The 19,859-nt window shown below is 37.9% G+C and overlaps 2 protein-coding genes and 1 long non-coding RNA gene across 8 annotated transcripts in view; 2 read left to right on the plus strand and 1 right to left on the minus strand.

Annotated features, from left to right (window-relative positions):
• CHLSN (cholesin) overlaps window positions 1-19,859 on the plus strand; it is a 135,131-nt gene that overhangs the window by 61,827 nt on the left and 53,445 nt on the right. The gene's annotated exons all lie outside the window — the stretch shown is intronic.
• Window positions 1-19,859, minus strand: part of GPR146 (G protein-coupled receptor 146) — a 64,127-nt gene that overhangs the window by 16,946 nt on the left and 27,322 nt on the right. Inside the window, exons 2-3 of the mRNA XM_080382453.1 lie at window positions 14,100-14,141; window positions 1,231-1,339 (exon numbers count right to left, since the gene is read on the minus strand). Of these exons, the coding sequence (XP_080238579.1) occupies window positions 1,231-1,285 (55 nt within the window). The 5' untranslated portion in view covers window positions 1,286-1,339; window positions 14,100-14,141. The remainder of the gene's footprint in view (window positions 1-1,230; window positions 1,340-14,099; window positions 14,142-19,859) is intronic.
• Window positions 1,283-18,552, plus strand: LOC308061882. Its single transcript, XR_013927386.1, has 2 exons — window positions 1,283-6,980; window positions 7,264-18,552. It is a non-coding gene; the product is annotated as an uncharacterized lncRNA (long non-coding RNA).

Raw genomic sequence — 19,859 nt, forward strand, 5'->3', positions numbered from 1 at the left:
GACAGAGAGAGGGTGCATACCAACAGTAAACCACAGTTTGTAGGGAGTGTGCTGGAGCCTTCTAGCTTATCTTGACTTAAATAAGCCTTCCATGTTTTTGCTGTTGTGGAAAATATGCAGAATATTCTGATGAACTCTTATCTGATGTTCAGATCCTGCATGCAGAAGTTCAAATGAATCATTCTGATGTGCAGGTCATAAACCTAGATGTTCACAGGAATCACATTGTCCTGATACTTGATTAACATTTTTTCATCGTTTTAGAATCAGTCCAACTTCTGTTGAAATCCATGAGATACTGCTTTAACTTAAATTATGGGCCCCATCAAATACATGAAGGATGTGATGCTGGCATGAGAAATAGGGTGCTTCCTTTTTATGCTGCTGTAGCATTTATATAAGAAGGATATAAAGTTCAGCTGACGGAGCCCTAAGGGAAAGTAGGTCTTCTGCTAAGTACGGTAGAAAACAGATTTGCAAATATCATGGTGATTAACATAGTTAAAAAATGCTTATGGAGGCTAAAAAGGACAGCAGTCATTCTGCTTATTCAAAGCTTCTGCTGAAAGCAGTTAGGAAATTTTTGGTGCTTTGAAGTTTGCCTTTGGCTTACCTTCTTTTATAATACAAATGAAAATGCAGCTTGATTGTGATTAATTAGTTAATTAGTTACTGCTGTGTCTTTTAGCTGCTTTGCAGTAATATTTCACAGTATGGTTTGCTGTGTGTTTTATTATTATGCCATGACTAGAAGATTCATAAGTATCTCACTTTCATTGAGAACTGTTGCTTTATTAAAGACTAATTAGATTAACTTTTGATCAATTCCTCTGCTGTACTTCTGCTATATTGTTATACTTCTAGATTTAATATACAGAAAAATTGATCTTATCTATTCAGAGTGATTAATAAATAACTTAAAAGCACATATTCAGTATATAAAGAAACAGTAAATGAGAAATCCAGCCTAATGTGCAAGAGTATGAAAATCAGTATGCATAAGAAAAAGCCTACTTGTAACTTTCTTTTGGACAACCAGAGAAAAGTAGGAGCATGACAAATTTAAACAATGATGCTTTTCATAAAGAAATGTTATCTAAAACCTGAGCATTGGTTTCTAAAAATAGTACTATTCATTTTTACTGATTCAAGGTTTATATGTGTTAAGGTAAATTGTTTCTAGGCTCTTGAAAACCAAAAGCAATCTAAAAGGTGAACTTAAAATCTCACCTGGTAGGCACTGCCTTGTTGTTCCTTGATGACTGGCAGAAACATTTTTGCCCATCAAGTCAGACCCTTTTCAAAGTGAGCTCAGCAGAAACTCCAATATCTCATTTCTCTAGTAGGAATAAACAATGGGAGAGCTTAGAAAAAGACCGCTGACGCTGCTGCACTGCCCTCGGTAGTGGCACCGAACACTGTGTATACATGTGACTTCCCCTGCACATACATACACATAATCCTTTAAGCTTCAGCTGCACGCTCTTATTGGCGCAGAGGGCTGTTGCAAAAACCGGGGGCCTGATCCTGCCATAAGGACTATTCTGCATACTGTGTGTGTATTTGTGAAAGCGGGTTTTTAGGGGTCGTCTTTTTTTTTTTTTTTTTTTTTTCTCCTCCCCCCCCCCCCCCCCCCCCCCGAAAGGACAAACCATAAAAGGACGATGCTACATTAATGGTTGGACTTGATGATCTTAAAGGTCTTTTCCAACCTAAATGATTCCATGAGATTACTGTGGTTTGAGAGCAGTTCAACCTTTGGTGTAGTTGTGTAATGGGAGACAAATAGTGGCTGCATCAAACCAGGAGAGCTTTTTTGGTATGAGAAAAGATTTTTTTTTTTTTTTTTTTTTTACCACAGCAGTAGTTATTCTGCAAAGCTGTGCATGTTAACAGAGTAATAAACCCAGAGCAAAATAAGCCAAACTGGCAAAAATATTGTTAGTAGAATTGGATTTTCTTTAGAGCTACTCATCACAGCTGTGTTTGTTGGTAGTCGTATCCTTTCCTGCCTTTAAAAAACAATGCTATTTAGCAAAAGCCTGTAACATCCATTTGGCCTCTGGAGAGTTTAAGCAGTAACCAACATTAGATCTGAAAAAGAGCCAATGTATGTTTTAAAAAATACTTTACTGTAAACCTCAGAATTACTTTAAGCATTCAGAAAGACCATTTTAATTAAAAAGAAAAAAGATATAAGGAAAATGCTACTGCTCTATCATCTTACTTTGATGAGATGGTAGGTAAATGTAAATTCTTTCCATTTGAATAAAAAGCATGTAATATCATGATTCTGTCTTAGTGTGAATACAAATAGTGCTTAAATAATTTGCCTTTTTAAATTGTAATGAAGAATTAATTTATGTGTCTTCCTTCCTCCCCAAAGCAGTAAAGTGTAAAATCTGCTTTTACTTATCAGCGAAAAAGCAGTTGACCCCTGAAGTAAATGAAGAATTTGTCATTCATGTTAGGCATGTATGTAGCATGTGTATTTTCTTTAGTGTGTGTGTGACACATGTTTTCTTATTTTAGACCATTAGTTGCTTATTTTTATTCTTACAGTATCTTATAAGCTAAAACTTCCCAATAGGGCTCTAAGGTTAACACCTGAGAACTTTTTTGATTGTCAGTATTTATGATCAAGTATTTGCCTAATTCAGTTATTTTTTTGTTCCTTTTGGCTAAGCTTTTATTGTTTATATCAAAGTAAAACACCCCCCAGTTCTCTGTTTACAATCTTTATGACATAGCAGCTCTGTTTGTAGGTCCCACGTTAATATTTTCCATTAAATGCTGTATTGTTGGAGATTGGTCAAATTGTTAAATAAACAAGCACTTCTTTAATGTCAGTTGTAATATTCCTATGAGGAGACAATGTGGGGCAGCCCAGGATTATGCCTTGCCTTTTTTTTTATGGCTTGTAATATTTCACGCTTATCATTCATTTGGTTAAGCCATTATATATGGTTTGTATTTTGAAACACAGAGCAAAAACTCCAAACTCTGTGTTGATTTACAGTTGATTAAATACCAGTGACAGCTGGACATAGAGTTTAAGGTGAAATGTGCTTTCCTTTTGAAATTCAGACCTCATAAACTTTATCGTATAGGCTTTTTGCAGGAGAAAAATGCAGAGATTGGGAGATGGAATAGTACTCCTTCAGTCTCTGGGGAGAGCAGAAGGTAATAATGTGGCTCCTTCAAGTCTGCTGCTGTATTGGTTTTATAGAAGTGAGTGTTTTCTCTTACAGGCCCTGCCAGTCCATCACTTATTTCAGTTTGCAGTGCCCATGTTTTTACATTGTCCCAGTTGGATTTTCCTAGCATACTTTCCCCAAGGCTTGTTTGAATGTAAAGATACATAATCCTCTATGCGATTATGATCTGTAACTATCACTTGCCACTGACTGTCTGGAGTAACTTTGGGGTAGTTGTGGGGCAGAGGAGACTGTTGTGCTTTGGCTGAAAAGGTCCACATTTTAACAATATCTGTACTTGTCGAGCTTGGCCAGGTATTTCTTGTGTTGGACCCATGGGGCTTTGTGCTGAGACTTGGTCCTGGTCAGACAGCTGCAAGGGGACTGAGGGAAATGGTGAACAAGGATAGTCGATGTTTACTTCAGTGACTTATTTAACTCTGCCTCATTGCAAAATAAGTAAGTGCCAGCCTCACTGAAGGTGGAGCCTCTTCTGTGACCTGACAGGAAAATTAGCCCATTTTCAAAACGCCTTTAAACATAAGCCATGTGTTTTTTCTGTGCACATGGTAAAAATTCGGCTGGATAGGAGTCCAGTATGAGTGTGAAATGCACACATAACCTAAAGTACTACTTCTTTACCGCCACTAAGCAGCAGGGATCACAGAAACCTTGGGGGTATCCTCACATGCTTAATTTTCACATGCAGTATACTATTGCTATTGGCTTGATTGATTAATTATGGAAGTTCCCTGTCCATCCTCTCCCAAATACATTTCTTGTTGCTGATGGGTCTGTGAAGTTAATGCACAGTCCTAAAGTTCCTAATTCCAAGTAACTCTGTTAATATGAAAGTTGTATTTTAGCAGTGCAGGTTTTTGTTTACAGGATAATTTGTAGTGGTTCAGATTATGTAGTCACATGCTTGATGTACTCATGTTTCTGACACTGCTACATCTGATATGAATTGATAGACAATTCTGGTAGTATTTTTTACTTACAGAAGCTAAATAAGACAAAACCTAAGAAGTTCTGTTCAGTTTTGTATGGCAATATAATGACTTTCAAAAGTTCATCTTTTATGAGTGCTCTATGCAGTAACAGAGTTAGTGATTCAGATGGATTAAACAAATCACAAGGTTTAAAGTGAAAGTAGTTATTTAGGACTGTGGTTGCCAGAATATTATTTTTATGAGATGAAGTGGTTTTGTTGAAGGATCACTATGGCATTTGGAAATTAGTGGGTGTACATTTTGGCCCTTCATACCCATGTGTAAATTGTCTAAAGAATAGTATTCATAGAAAAGGATTATCAGAAATATTCCTCAGTATACTTTTATCTTAAACTGAAATGATGGTACCTTCAGAGGAGCAGAGTTAGTGGTACACGATAAAGGGACTATGGTGTGGGCAAAGATGTCCTTGTTCATTGCACAGAATGTGGTCAGTCCCCACTGACATTTCTTCTTATTTTTTGCAGTACTGTTGTGTTAAGCATGAAGTAAGATGTAATATTAATGGGATTCATTCAGGACTGCTTATTTGTGTTTTATCCTTGTGTATCTTAGTATTCAGCAAGTTCGTATTTGGTCATAACATGTCTGAAAATGCTTTGGTAATTACTTAAAAAACATTGAAATTGAATGTGCAAATCAGCTGAAGCAAGCAAGACTTATTTGCAAATTTTAGATGAGTGCTTTAGAACTCTCTTTTATATGAGCACAACTTTAGTCCCTTTCATTTTTTAATCTGCTACAATATTTCAGGTTGTAAGGACTTGGACAGAAAACTTTAAAAAGGCGACCACAATTGTACCAGTGCTGCAAGCCCATTAATCATACATTCATTCTTGAGAACCAGTGTCTCTGGTTTGAGAAATTCCACCAGCTTTCCCTAAGGGCCATTCACAAATGAGCTCTGGTGAAACTTGCTGCGGTAGCTGGATGCACCGTGGCCATGATGGAATGGCACAGCCGTACTTCTGGTGAGGGATACGGGCCTCTGCAGAGGGATGCATGCATCTGCACTTTTGCAGCTTGATTTCCAAAATGGACCACAAAGTTGCACCCTTTTAAGAGCCGACACAGTGAACTCGAGCTGCTGAGACAGGTGCATGAATGTTACTTCCTTTGTGCCAGCTCCATTGTTACAGGAGTGGGAACCTGCAGCAGAAGGGCAGCAACAAACAGGCTGGGAGTGGAGTGATAGCATCTGGATCTGTTGCAGCTCCTTCCTTTGCTGATGTGACTCAGGATCCTCATGTGGTTTTAGTGAAAATTCCTCAGACCTGCTAACCCAGCTAATTCAGGGGAGCCTTCCTGAAGTATTCAGAGCTTGCGATTAACTTCAGTAGTATGACTATTATTTATTTATTTTGAGAAGACTGTGATTCTGTTTCAAAAATACGGTTCTATGCTAAAAACATCGGGCAAAACCTGATAGCTGCATACAAACGGGAGTGATAATAATGGGCAAAGCAGGAGTATTTGTGTCTTTTCTAATGGGTAGGCTTTTTAACTTGGGCCTCTTTATATTTGACCTCTAATTTGGATGGCCAGACTGCTGAAATTCACTGTTAGGTCATAGCTCATGTGGATGTATTAGAGATGTATTCTGGTGTGTCTGTGTGCATCTTTTGTCTCTGCATACTTTAGATGATTTTATTAGCTATTGTTTGAAAATGTCATTGGACATTAGATCAGTTTATTTAGCTATTGTGGGCTAATCCAAACATACAGAATATAATACCCTACGCCTGACCTTTTCCTGTTACCAGGCTTTCAGCAGCTCTTTCCTTTGCAGACCTCAGGTGGTGGGAAGGGAGAAGGAAGGGCTTTAACCCTCTGGGTGTATTTTGTGAAGACCACAGTACAGGCTGAAGGCACTACTGCTCACTTCGCAGCACAGGAGAAACAGGAGAGATGTATAAGAAGGGAAAAAGTCCAGGGCCCTACCGTAGTCTTTAAGTTCTTGGGTTTAGCCTCCCAACCCTTTAAAAAAGACATAAAGCAGCAAGATTGTATGCTCAAGACTGGCTAGCTAGCAAGATTTCATAACCTGACACCATGAAGCACTCCTAGCTTCTGAAACCTGCTTGATTGAATATTACTTTTTAAAGCCCTCCAGATTTTGGTGAAAATTCTTGCACAAAAATCTTTTAAGATGAGGTTGCATGGTTGAAGAACTATGACTTTTAAAGGATATGGAGAACGGAAATGAGTTAAAACATCATTACATCATTTCTCCTAGCTGTCCATTTTACTATTGCTACTTTTGATCTATTGAAAATACAACTTATTAGTAAATCTCTACCCCAGCAGGTATTTTGATAGCATAAATCCATTGTACTTGTTAATATAAAATTTTGAAGGGAAGAAAAAAACCCAGAGGAAGAATGCAACAACAATACTGACCTCAATGAATAAAAATTGGACTGTTTGTACTATGAGAAAATGAGATAATTATGGCTATAAAATCCTGTGCTCAAAGAATGAAAATAAACAACATACATGCTATGTGGAAATAGAGGAGAAAGCCATTACATTAGGAGAGATTTACTGAAATATTTTCTTCACAATCATTCTTAATAATGTGGGGATTTTTTTTAGTTAGGGACTAAAACTGTCCTGCAGAGTATTCCTGGAGTTTGGCAGCAGTGCAAGAGGATGGTTTACAAACATTCCACACCAGGAAAATATTTGGAAACCGGTAATGTGGCACTTGGCCACTGCTATTATAAGCAGCATTAGATGCACTTTTTGTTGCATTACAGCCATCTGGCAGGTAAGTGGTCCATTTGTCTGTTAACAAACAAAGATTTCCTAGCCATTCTACTTTGGAATCATTCCATATAAAATTTAATTGTAGGCTTACTCTTCTTTTTGGGGAAAAAAGTGATTTAAAAATCACATGTCAGAACAAAGGGTTAAACAGTTGAATACAGCACAGTAACACTGCAAAGTAGTTAGAGCCATTGTGGAGTTTGACTCTGTTTCTGGAGTTTTGGAATGTATTTTTCCTTTAAGCGATAGCTAAATAGTTCTCTTGGATTGTTTGTGTGTTACAGGAACCATATCAGATCACTATATAAAGTTCAGGATTTTCTCCAGGTGCCTGAAATCCTACTACAAAGAAGACTTGTGTCTTAGAGTCTGACACCAAGTAGAAATAAAAGGCTGAAATAATAACACCACTAACTTGCTTTAATTAATTGTATGTTTCTGTACGTAAGCTTGAAGGGTGGAAGGCATTGCTTTAAAGGCTACCTACAAAACTGGTGAATGAGCAGCCACTTAGGGTGCCACTTCAAAGAGAAACACCCAAGAGAGCAACAGAAGGGAAGCTGATTTTGAATTCTCTCAGTTCTTCCTGGGAGCCCAGAGCTTGCAAAGGAAAACAACTTAGAAATGGTTATTTTCTTTTGTGTTAGTTACATAACCAGTTCCCAGCAAATAAAACTGGAGGTGGAGCAGCCATACAAAGATCCACTTAATAACCTGTGCCTACCATAGCAGGTGAAAGAATCTTACTTGACTTGAATAGTTTTCCTTCCTGGCTAAGGGAGATTCCTCGTACTGTCTCCAGACAAAAAACTGATAGAATTTAGGAGCTAGTATGTATGCACTGGTGCATGTTTTGAGATTCAAGCCTTCGCGGTTATTCCAGATTTAGACCTTGTTGCTGAAGCAGTCAAACAGATCTTGGTTTCTACCATTTTTTATTTTTCACATCTCTCTGTATGCAATATTGCTGTAGTTAATGCTGAAGAAGTAGAAACCTGACTTTTACAAGAGTGCTGACCTTTAGTCTTTCCTTTAAAATCAGTTGAAGCTCTAAGAATTGTGCTTTTATGCTAGTCATCCTATGCTGTTTTTAAACTTTGCTTTTGCAGCCATGCTGTGTAGGTTCCATTAACCAGCCTCTGAGATGCAGGCTGGTACTTGGTTCCTGTAGATGATAGCTCCAACTGGTCAGCATCCTTTGTTTTGGCAACTGTGCTCTTTGCCTCCCTGTCTGTGTTAGCCATCCTCCCAGCTACCTGCTACATGCCTTGCATTGACCTAGTCAGCTGGCGGATTGCTGTCTCATCTCCCTCGTTATTTTCTTCCCACAGCTCTATTAATAGCCTTGTCTTGGCTTTGGGACTTCAGTTTGTGATTTACTAATTAGAAAATTCTGGGATTACATGTGTGCTTTTTCATTGTCTTCAGGTGTCAGCTGTTACACCACTGCAGAGATGTTAAAAGTATAGTGCCATCATTTACAGCATAATTAGGAGACCAGTTTGCGGGTAGCTGTTACTGATGATATAATAAGTAAAAAGGATCGAAAGAATTAATGCATTTGACAGTTCTAACCATTTTTTATACTTGCTTTATATGAAATTAGACCTGGAAAGGAGGGGCTTGTAATGAGTATGAAATTATAAAATATCATCTGTGCCCAACTTCTACAAACTTCATTATCATTACCTCTGTAAGAATTAAAGTCAGTTCATGTAGTCCAGAGCAGCAAATATTGTCAGACAACGTGTAATGGAAATTTATAAGAGCCAATATTTAACATCTTGAAATGAGAAGCATCCAGGATAATTTTGGAAATCACTTCACTTGAATTCAGTATATATTACAAGAAAATATGAAGGTAAATATTAAAGTATTTTCATCAGATGGTTTTAAATTAATCTTTGGATTTCCCTTAAAAAGAAAATAAAGAACCTTTGAGTAATGGAGAAACAGGGTACTCTTCATATTTCTGTCACTGTGAAGTATGACACGGAGAAAAAGATTACTTAGAAATAATTCCATTTCCGTGTTTAAAGCTCTGGTTATTTGAGGCCAGAATGCTTTTGAATTATCTGCTTTAAGCCTTGATACTGCAAATTAACTTTGGATAGTTAGGTGCATATGTAGAGGCAAAACAAAACCCCACTGAAATTAATAGGTCCTGTGTGGCCTGGGGTTCTGCCTGGTAGAGCTGTTTGCAGTGTGTTTGTTTATTTTTGAAGTGTTTTAAAATGCTTTTTCCAACTCAATGTATGATGATCCATATATGACAGATGAGTAGTACCAAACTTCAGACCATCCAACAAAGTAGCTTTCCTTTGCTTTGTTTAGGAAGATCTCTTTGATTCTGCTTGTATTTAAAGTGCACTGCTGGGTAATCATGGAATGTCTATCTGTTTAAACCAAATTCAAAGAGTATTGTGAACTGACACCTGCTTAAGTCTTTAATTAAAAGTGGCTTAATCTCTAACAATCTCTACATACCTAAGCAGAAAGTATATGTGTTTAATGTGTACTTTGAGCTGCCATTCATTTAGAAATGAAAGATTTGTAAATGAAACACAATGCTAGACATGATGCTGTTTGACTGGAATCCCTTCTTGTTGGCATAGCCTAGTTTTCCTGATGCTGTCAGCCCCTGGGAATACACCCTTAAGATTTCTATTGAGGGAAAATAAAAAGGGAGGGCTATCTTAAAAAAATGTGTGTATCAACTATATATAAAACACTTAAAATAGGCAAATACATACAGTGGAGAACTGCTCCCCCTTAGAAAGGTTGGCAGAGGGAATACTGTTTGTATTTCCCAATGTATATACCCTACAGAAAGAGATGTATTTTCTGTATTTTTCCTAGCTGTGTGAATTTTGCTGGAATATGTCTTAAAGTTAAACCCTGATCATTAATGTTGATTAATGTTCATACTCTTTTTCTCAAATGTTTCAGCTTTTCTCCTCCAAAGGACCTCCCCTGTGTTCTTGAACCTAATGTATAGACAGTCTTTGTTTTTGGTGGTTTTTTTTTTTTTTTTTTTTTTTTTTTTTGGCACCTGGGGATGGTAAATGGCAGTAAGTGATAATAAGCATCAATTTTAACTACTGAAGAGAAAAATAAGAAAAAGCAGTAGGCTTTTCAGCAGTTGCAGACCCGTAGTTGCAGTTATCCCTACCCACTGGTGGCATCTATAATGATTTCCAGCATAATAGTATGTCTGATCTCACCTCTGCTATTCTCACAATCAAGTTTAACATGTTGTTTGACAACCTTAACATGTCTCCTAAATACAAAATATTAGTAATGGTTCTTTTTGCAAAATTAACATGTTCTGGTCTAGCAGGAAGGGAGACTGAACAAAAGGGAAAGCTGAACCAAGCCTTTAATTTGTGAGAGGAAGGAAGCTGGTATGAATGAAGGTTTATAATTGTACTGAAATCAATATGAAGGAGACGTATATCTTAGCAAGCAGCAAGAGACTGGAGGCAAGATGGAGACATAAAGCCTCATGGTGATAAATGGAGTAGGTTCTGAAGGAGACATGGGTAACGAAAGGAGCCCCTGGCATGACTGTGGATGGGAAGGTGGCATGTGTGCAATGCCAATGGGCTGGAACAGGGGGCTGTGAGGGAATCTTGTTTAGTGAACTTGGCTTGCACAAACTAAGAAGCACGTAACCCTTTTGACATGCTCATCTTGTCTATCTTGAATTATTGTAATGTCTGTATTATGTATGTGTTGAGTTAAATTACTAGCAATGATGTGTGGAAATGCATCTGGAAAGATGAACATTCCTTGAAAACATTCCAGAGCTGATGTTCGAGAGTACAGTGTTAAAGGCATTTGCTTTTGGCTTCCTGGAGAGCTCACCAAACTAGTTTTGGGTAAGACAAGATGGCACAAAGAACTTTGGCTTGATTTTACACGTGGGTAGTTGTGCTTTTAGGATGGAGACTTAAATTCTGAAATGTTAAGTGTTTGGGTTTTTTTTAGAAACTTTATTTTTCCCTTATACTATGATTTGTTTATATTGCTAGTTTTAAAATATTTGGGATATTGTTTGGGTCACTGATAACACCTGTTTATAAGTAAATTTGTATTTGCTGGGGCCAGTTTATACTGGGATGCAAAGAATCCAATGTGACGATCAAAGCATCATAGTACTTCACCCTAACAAAGATTAGACCTGGCATCTCTACGAGCTGCAATCAGGGAAAGACAGCTTAGGTAATCTTTTAAAAAAAGTCTTTTAGCTGTGACACAGGTACTTCACTATGAAGGTTATTGATGGCTGCTGTTACTGTGTGTCCAAAACTCATTAAGGTAAACCTTTATTTGCCTCTTTTCTCCTGTCTGTACTTTGTTTCAAAAAGCTATAGCCACCAGTGGAAGATTTCAATTAAGATTTCAATTAAGAAATTGGGAGTCTGAGGTTAAATGCTATCCACAGCTGTTTTTCTGTGATAATTTAAAAAAAATTATTGCACCACAGTATTAGCAAACCAATGTGCCTGTGATTATAATAGGTAGCAAGAAAAAATAAAAAGTCAGTCTGAACAAATTCTGGATGAGTTTTGTTTCTGGTATTTAAAATTTTAACTGTTTTTTACTGGACCAAATTCATCATAAAATAATTCAGGTTGGAAGGGACCTTAGGAGGTCATCTTGCCAAATTCCTGCCCAAAGGCAGGGTCAGCTGTGAGATCAGACTAGGTCCTGAAAATCTCTGAGGATGGAGACTGTGTAACCTCTGGACAATCTGTTCCAATGCTTGATTGTCCTAATGGTAAAAAAAAAAAAAAAAAAAAAAAGTAAATTTTCCCTTATGTTGCAATCCATCTGTTTTTTAACTTATGCCCATTGTCTTTTTTATATCATACCGTGCATTGTTTGAAAGAGCCTCAATTGGTCTTCTCAATAAGCCTCTTGTAGGTGTAACATAGTGGTTGTAAGGGCCACCCAAAACCTTCTCTTCTCCACCCTGAGGTTCCTTCAGCCTTTCACAGGGCAAGTGTTCCTGCCCCCTGGCTATCTTGGTGTCCTGCCATTCACTCTAGTTCATTGAAAGCATTCTTGGGGGGCCCAAAACGATGTAGAGAAGTACCAGGTCAGTCTGTTGCAACAGGACAAGGGGTAATGGTTTTAAACTAAAAGAGGGTAGATTCAGACTAGATATAAGGAAGAAATGTTTTACGATGAGGGTGGTGAAACACTGGCACGGGCTGCCCAGAGAGGCAGTAAGTGCCCCATCCCTGGAAACATTCAAGGTCAGGTTGGATGGGGCTGTAAACAACCTGATCTAGTTGAAGATGTTCCTGCTCACTGCAGGGGAGTTGACTAGATTATGTTTAAAGGTCCCTTCCAACCTAACTACTCTGATCCCGTGGTTTATAAAAATAAACAACCCTTTTTGTAATTCTGTTACATGGAGGCTTAGGGAGGCTTTTGGATGTTTCGTATGTGGCCAGCGGGATCAAACTTTTTTAGTTCTGTCTTGCAGGTGTATACCTTAGAGGAGTCTTCTCTAGGCCACTCTAGGTTTTGGGATAACGGACATTTTGTTTTTTTTAACAATGGCCCCTAAAAGGATGGCTGTCTGTGGAGCTGCATACATGTAATTGGTTTATGATTGGCCTTCAGTGAAAAATTTAAACTAGAAGCTTGTCTTGCTGTAGCTGATCTCTTACTCAATATATCCTTTCTGTTTTTATACATAAACTCTAAGATTAGTGTGGTTGAGTATATTGAAAGTAATAAAAAACAGACACAGAAAAATTGTTGCATGTTTAAAAAAATCATAAAATGAAAGAGTAAGTGCATCATTTATTATAACACCATGTAAACTAATGAAAAACATACTGCAGGCTGGAAATTTGTTAAGAGCTGAACTCAAAAAGTTTCCATTCCCAAAAATGCCTTGGGGCCTCCGGCTGCAAGCTTGTGGCTAAAGAGGCCCTATGGTAAACTGACATAAAAAATAACTACTCCATAAACATTCAGCTCCTGTTTCACAATAGTTGGAAATAAGTTTTTAAAAAGTGTTACCTATTGATACTGACTGTACTTTATCAAAGGGAGGCAGTGCATTTATGACTAGAATATTAAATTGGAAATTAAACACTGGGGAGATGGGCCCTGGGCACAGAAATGTTATGTTCATTGTACATAGGAGAACATCAAGAAGATGAAGTGACTTGCCGAGAGCAACAGAACAGCACTTGGTACTGGCAGAGCTGGTATCAACATTAAATAATTCCTGGCTTATAGTCCTTTGCTCATTAACTGTACGTGTGTGAACAACTCACCTATTGCCCACCACTCTGCGCAGGTACCAACCCCTGCACGACAGCACATTCTTCAGGCTGCATGCAAATACACCCTTAGAGTATTGATGGTATTTGCACCATCAGTGCTCAGATGAATGGTGTTGGCCACTTAGAAAAGACCGAGTTTTGTGTCTCTTTCCTTTTGATCTGTTTAGCTTTCTTAAAGGTGTGTCTTTCCTGCAGCGTTAGCCCAAGCTGGTTGACTAGGTGTTGGCTTTGCCTTTCTCCTTCTCCCTGATGGACACTTGTCAGTGTATGAAAATCATTGATGTGGGCAGTGGGCTTTCAGGCAGTTTTAACTGTCATGATGGCCTGGTGGCAGAGGTGGTGAGGAAAGTGCTACAGCCTCAGTTTTGTCTTCACATGGATTGGCAAGCAGTTTGCAGAAATAATGCCAGTTAAACCTTCTGAGTGCTGATGTTCATCCAGTCTATTCCTGCAGTTCCTCTGGGTGACAGAGGTTCCCCTGCCTGGGAAGAAAGAAGCCCTGGAGCGCCTAAAGATCACGGGACACTTCCATAAAGTCCAGATTTCACAAACCCATAAAGATGTAGTAAATTGGATGAATCTTTGAGACTACTTCAGTGGCTGGTTTGTGATCTTTGAGAAGGACGATCTGGGAGTAAATATTGCTTGCCTTAGCTTACTTTTCAGTGAGGACTTAGTAATCCAGTACTTTTTCACAGAAGTAAATGGCATGTCTAGAAGTCCCAATTTTGGTAAATATTGTTACTGTTGTACATTGATGAAGTAAATATATACAGTAAGTCACCCTGTATTGCTATAGCTGTACTTACATGAGGTGCAGCCCAGGAGAATGTCAGTCTGAGATTGAGCCACTGGGAAGAAAAAAGAAAACAAGAAAAGAAAAGGTAAAACAGTTGTTTGTAGGTGGTTGAAAGAAATTTAAATAAAATTTAAATAAAATTTAATCAATTCTGATAAATATGGATCACTTTCATTTTTTTGTGTGTAGCATTTACACTATACAATGTTTTCTTCCAGTGATTAGGAAATCTGTAATGTAATTGTTCATGATGTTTGGTGTTGAATTGCTGCATGTACAGACTTGACTGTAGCTGAAAAGTTGATAGAATTAAAGTATCACAGTGGTGTTGATGGTTTTATTTACATTTGTGAGGTGAATTGTGGAACTTGCATAAAAGCTGTAGATTTAAAAATAGAAACATAACTTCCTTTTTGTCACTGAAAATGTCATGTTTGGTGGGTTAAAACTGACACTTCACAGTCCTGATATCAAATGTTTGTGTTGTAATATGATATTATGATAAATGTCAGTTTGGTTATTGTAAAAAGTAGTGGGTTTGGCGCACTGTGTTACACTAACTCACTTTGATTACTGAGTATGTATCTGCTCCTTTGCACACTGTGGTGAAAAAATACAGAGAACAAGTATATTTTATTAAAATACAAAAATTAAAGTATAATTTATCTGACTGCTCAGAATTTGTAACCAGTATTTCAAAATGCAGATGTAACTTATCTGAAGAAGAAAAATGAAGTAAAGCACTAATTTCCCTATGTGTTGCAGTTAAAATATATATATACATACATAGGCATTAAAGAGGTTTAAGTATTTTAGCTTAGATAAATGATTGAACAGTAATATTTGGAGAGCAAGATAACTTTTAAGAATAGATGAGCTTTCTTCTAAAATGAAAGATTAACTAGTTCAAGGGTACTTAATTAGGACTGAATTTTGAGGTAAGCAGAATACTTAATTTGGGAAAAAATTGTTTAAGGTAGCAGCCTGTGCCACTTCATTCTTTTTGTATTAAAGCTTTATTGAGAGGTGCAATAATGGTCTGTAAAAGATCTGATCTCTTTCTGGTGGAGATTTTTTTTCCTTATTTTCTCTGCTATTAGCACTGGCTCTGGTCTTTACTACTCGGTGTTACTGTTAGAGCTACCCAGCTCCCCTGCTCCACTCAGCCTCTCTTTGCTCTCTGTTTCACATACTGTGGCTGGTGTTTAAGGACCCAACAAAAACAAACAGTGCAACCAGTATTTTGCTTGCAATTTTAGTCTCATAATTTGATGAAGAATAGTAAATAGAAGCACAAACTGTTGTTATTATGTGGTCTTGATCTTAAGAGAAAAGGATTTCCATGGCTAATGTGTATTTGCGATGTCATGCATGGAAATCACCTAAGACCAACTCTAGTGGTCTTAAAACTAAGCTGTAGTGGCTGGCTGTTTGGTCGCAGTGGCTGGCTGGCCTCTCTTCTCAAGAACAGAAAGGAATGTGCCACAAATATAATGCAGAGAATCAGCAGATCTTCCATTTATACTTTCATACAAGTTTGTGTTCAAGGACCTAGTAAGACAGCTGCTCTGTGTGTTAGAGCAGGAAATGGATGTGGAAAGCTCTTTTCCTCTGTGTGTGTTAGGTGGGAAGGAGAATTTAAGTAGTTAAATGAGTGGATGTGAAGAGACCGGGGTGATACCTCTTACTGCTGAAGTCCCACCTGTGAAGCAGCTGTAACAGGTTCTGGAGCTCCAGGAGCTCCAGCCATGTGGGGATAGGCCATGGCAGATGGCTTCTCACAAATGCAGTCCTTCAGTGCCTTAGTTGTGGCCTGTGGCCTCGTATCCGTACATGTATGAATATGACTAGAATTAGACATGCAAATTGCTGTTGAATTCGGCTGGCTAAGTTGCACAAACTTATTGATATGCATGGCAAGGTGCAATACTGAGGTCTGCATTCCAAGGACTGCTGTTGTGCTCATGGAGCTCTTAGGGGTGGGCTGGAGAAAGATTCTGTCCACAGTGGTCACTCAGCAGTCGCCAAAGAGAAGCTTTGCTACTGCTGACCTACTCTGGATTCACAAAGGTAACGTGTACCTCGTTGCCTCCCTCCTTTGTGACTCAACAGCTCTTGGGGTTAGCTCTCTGCGTTATCTTCTGCTTTCTGATCATTGCTGTTGAAGTACAATTTCTTTCATGTAGTACACAGAGTTTCAGGAATGATTAAATCGCACCATGAATCATAACTGAGATGCTGAGCTATACACACTGCTCTTCACGTCTATAAGCCTGTGGACATGAGTAACAAGTTTTGTAGTGACAGCCTTAAAGTGGGTTTGCAGTTTTGCTGGGAGCTGAACACACTGTTTTTTGTCTTTTAATGTAAGCAACTTGAGTGGAATAAAAAGCTTGTTAATCAGTTTGAAATGAAGTTGTAGTGTGGACAGAATTAGCATAGTATTTCTAGATAGCTTAAAGAATAGAGTACATTTTCAAGTGTCATATGTAATGTATGATTTTATTCATGAGGCCTGTATTTTATATTCTAACAAATATAAATCATGTATCGTAGTAATCATATATAATTCTGAATCACAGCATAAAATTTTGCAGTGCTATAATGAAGAAAAATGAGAGAGATAAGGAGGAGCAGCTGCATAGCTAATGAAGGAGTTAATTTCAACATGTGTTTTAGACCATTAAGAACTATAAAGCAAAAAGTGTTGCACTGCCAGCACAAACCAAAGGCAGGCAGTTAACTACCACTCCCTTCCCTGGACCAGCATCACTGGGGATACCGTAGAGCGCAGGCTTCACTAAAATGAATTCATTAGTTCAGGCAGTAATGTGCACTAGAAATGTGGAAGAGGATACAAATCATTGTTGCAGACTGCCTTTTAGCAAGGAAAATATTTTGTGTTCTGCATGTGAATATAAATTTTTCTCTATGAAAAAGTTTTTAATGTTTCAGGTGGAAATACATGTTATAAACTTATTTAACAGTTTGTGAGTCAAGAGTTCTGGTCTTTTTTTCTGTCTGTCAAGACTCTCCAGAGGCTGAGATCTGCAGGCCATCTAATACATCATTGTTCACATGGTATTTTTTTCTTTTTTTTTTTTTTTTTAAGCAGGTCTGAAACATTTCCCTTGTGTGGTTTTGCAGCGCCGTGTTTTTTTTTTTTTTTCCAAACAGCATGAGTCCTATCACTAGATCAAATTTAGAATTCTCTGCTTCCAACAATTGTCTAATGGGTCCACATGTTTACACAGCATGACATTGGCATCCAGTGTCATGGAAGTCTCCAATCAGTACTACTGTTTCATGCTTCCTCCCCGCTTTAAAAAAAAAAAAAAAGGCAAAAAAAAAAAAAGCTACAGGCACAGTTATTCCTGTATTCAGGGAGGCAGTGAATGGTCCCTCTACTTCAGCCACCAGTATTGTCTCAAAAAATTTAGAAAACTTTTTTCATCTGCTGTAAATGAAAATGTCAATTCTCGGGTGTTTTATCAATGCTTTCTGTATCAATAAATAGATCTTAAAATACTTCTGAATGGGAGACTGGAAAATAACTTTGTCCTGAGATTCTCAGACTGAATGAAAACTTTTATCTGCCTATGCTTCTGCTCCCACTATGCATATTGCTGCCTTGCTAAAGCTCCCAGCTACTTCTCCCAGCCACTGTGACTTTCTTTGTGTTGATATTAGCGTTTGCGTAGCCTGATGGTGATCACCAAATTGATCTTTCTGAAAACTAACCTACCAAGCGGCAGGCTCACTCACTTGGTATTTGCATAGCATGGGAAGACCTTTTGTAATTAACTTGCCAGTGTGTTTTGCAAAGTGTTTTAATTCCTGTTCTCTGTTACTGGATGTAAATAAATCAGTAGCAATTCCTTGGCAGCAACCTTCCACAGTCGTTTGCTCTGATGAAACTTAGTCTCTGGTAGCATTAAGTGAAGGAAGGGGGGTTTGGCTAGGACACCAAAACCTTTCTTTTTTTTTTTTAATGCTCTCATGGGATCTTTCACTTCCACGCAAGCAACTGCCTGAACTGGCCAAGTGGCCTTGATTTAACGTTGCTTTATGAACACTACTTGTCCCAGCTGCAGGATGTCATAACCTCTATTTCCTTAGCTTAGATTTGAGATCTGGAGCCATATGATTCAGATGAACCACAACTGCCCTTGCTTTAACTTGATGTATTTGTTTTGAAAATACCGTTGTTTGCTCCAAGTTTTAGCTGCTAAGCAATTAAGCTGATCTGCACTGGTAAATGGGGAATACTTACCAGCCTGATTAAAAAAAACTCCTAAAACCTGCAAAAAAAGCTGAAGTAATCTCTAACTCATCAGTGCTGATGAAAATACTTCATTACTGTAAACTTAAGACAAAAACCTTTTTTTAAATAAGAAATTTTATATTGTCCCTAAGATAAGTGCCCTGATGCAAAAAAAAAAAAAAAAAAAATGCAAAAACAATTGCAGGTTTTACAGTATTTTGGTGAAGGACAATGAGCTCACAAAACACTTGCTGCAGACAGGATTCCCAATAGAGGATGATGAGCAGAACTGGGTTGGTTTTGTATTCAAAATTTGATTTTATGTAGGCTCCTGTTCTTGTGCAGCTTAGACACAATCTTTTGGATTTAAAGTGAAGCCAACTGGATTTATAAAGATGCTTATCTTATTCTCTGGCCATGTTCAAATCGCCAGAAAATATTAAGGCTGAGAAGCCTAATTTGATACGCTTCTCAGTTAATATTTTTATGCTAGATAAAAAAAACCACAGACCTGCACAAATGCTACGTTTGTAGTCACTTGTTATTTCTAAGTGGCAGATACTTGCTGCTACTCTGTTGTAGCCCTGTATGTCTGCTCTCCACAGTGTGTCAGAGTTCAGTGCCTTTGCACGTAACTTGTTGTGTTACAGAAATCTTCATGTTTCTGACAGACAACTTTAATATGGTAATAAACTTCAATTCTAGGTTCATATGTACAGTGTGTGTCAGCTCCTCTCAGCTCCCTGTTCTTTTTGGCATTTTGTCTCCCTTTGCAATTTGTGTCTATCAGTTTGAGCAGGGCATTATTTCCTGCTGTTTTAATTATTTCTGTAAGAGTAACTGAGTCCAGAATAAGCAGGCAGAATAAATGGTGTGTCACATTCTTTCTGAAGACATTTGGTAGCATGCTTTAAAAATGTAAAATTAATAAAAACATGGAAGAACAGTCTCTACCATAGCTGTAGCCTGTTTAAAAACCAAACACAAAACCCCGCAACCTGCAAACCCTACCTTTTATTAAAAGAATTGAGACACAGCAGAAAAAATGGAAAATCACCAATAGGGTCTGCATGTATACCCTGTCACTGAAGGTCTGTCTAAATTGCCAGTATGTCCTGTGAGGATTTTGTTATTATATAAAATAAGATGTATTTACAGGCTCTAATTTGTAGAAATCTTTTACAACTAAACTTGTAAACATAATTATATTCTTTCATTTTTTACAATTGCTGGTTTGTAGTGGTATTTTCTGAATTTTCTTATTTATTTATTCACAAATGCTCAGAGACACTAAACAGAAGGTTTGAGAGCTCTGGGATGCTTTCCCAAATATAATTTAGAGCTGTTGGTCGATCAGTGAAATGCTTCTGCAATCTGAAATACAAGTAGCTCCAGCAGCACCTGCTAGTACAGCATGTACGGGATGCTAAGTTTGGCCAATCAAGATTTTTGTTCCGATAGCATGCAGGCAGATCAGTCTTAGGGCGTCTGCAGAGTTGCTTCTAA

The sequence above is a fragment of the Falco punctatus genome, assembly GCF_963210335.1.
Source record: "Falco punctatus genome assembly, chromosome: 4".
Lineage (NCBI taxonomy): Eukaryota > Metazoa > Chordata > Aves > Falconiformes > Falconidae > Falco > Falco punctatus.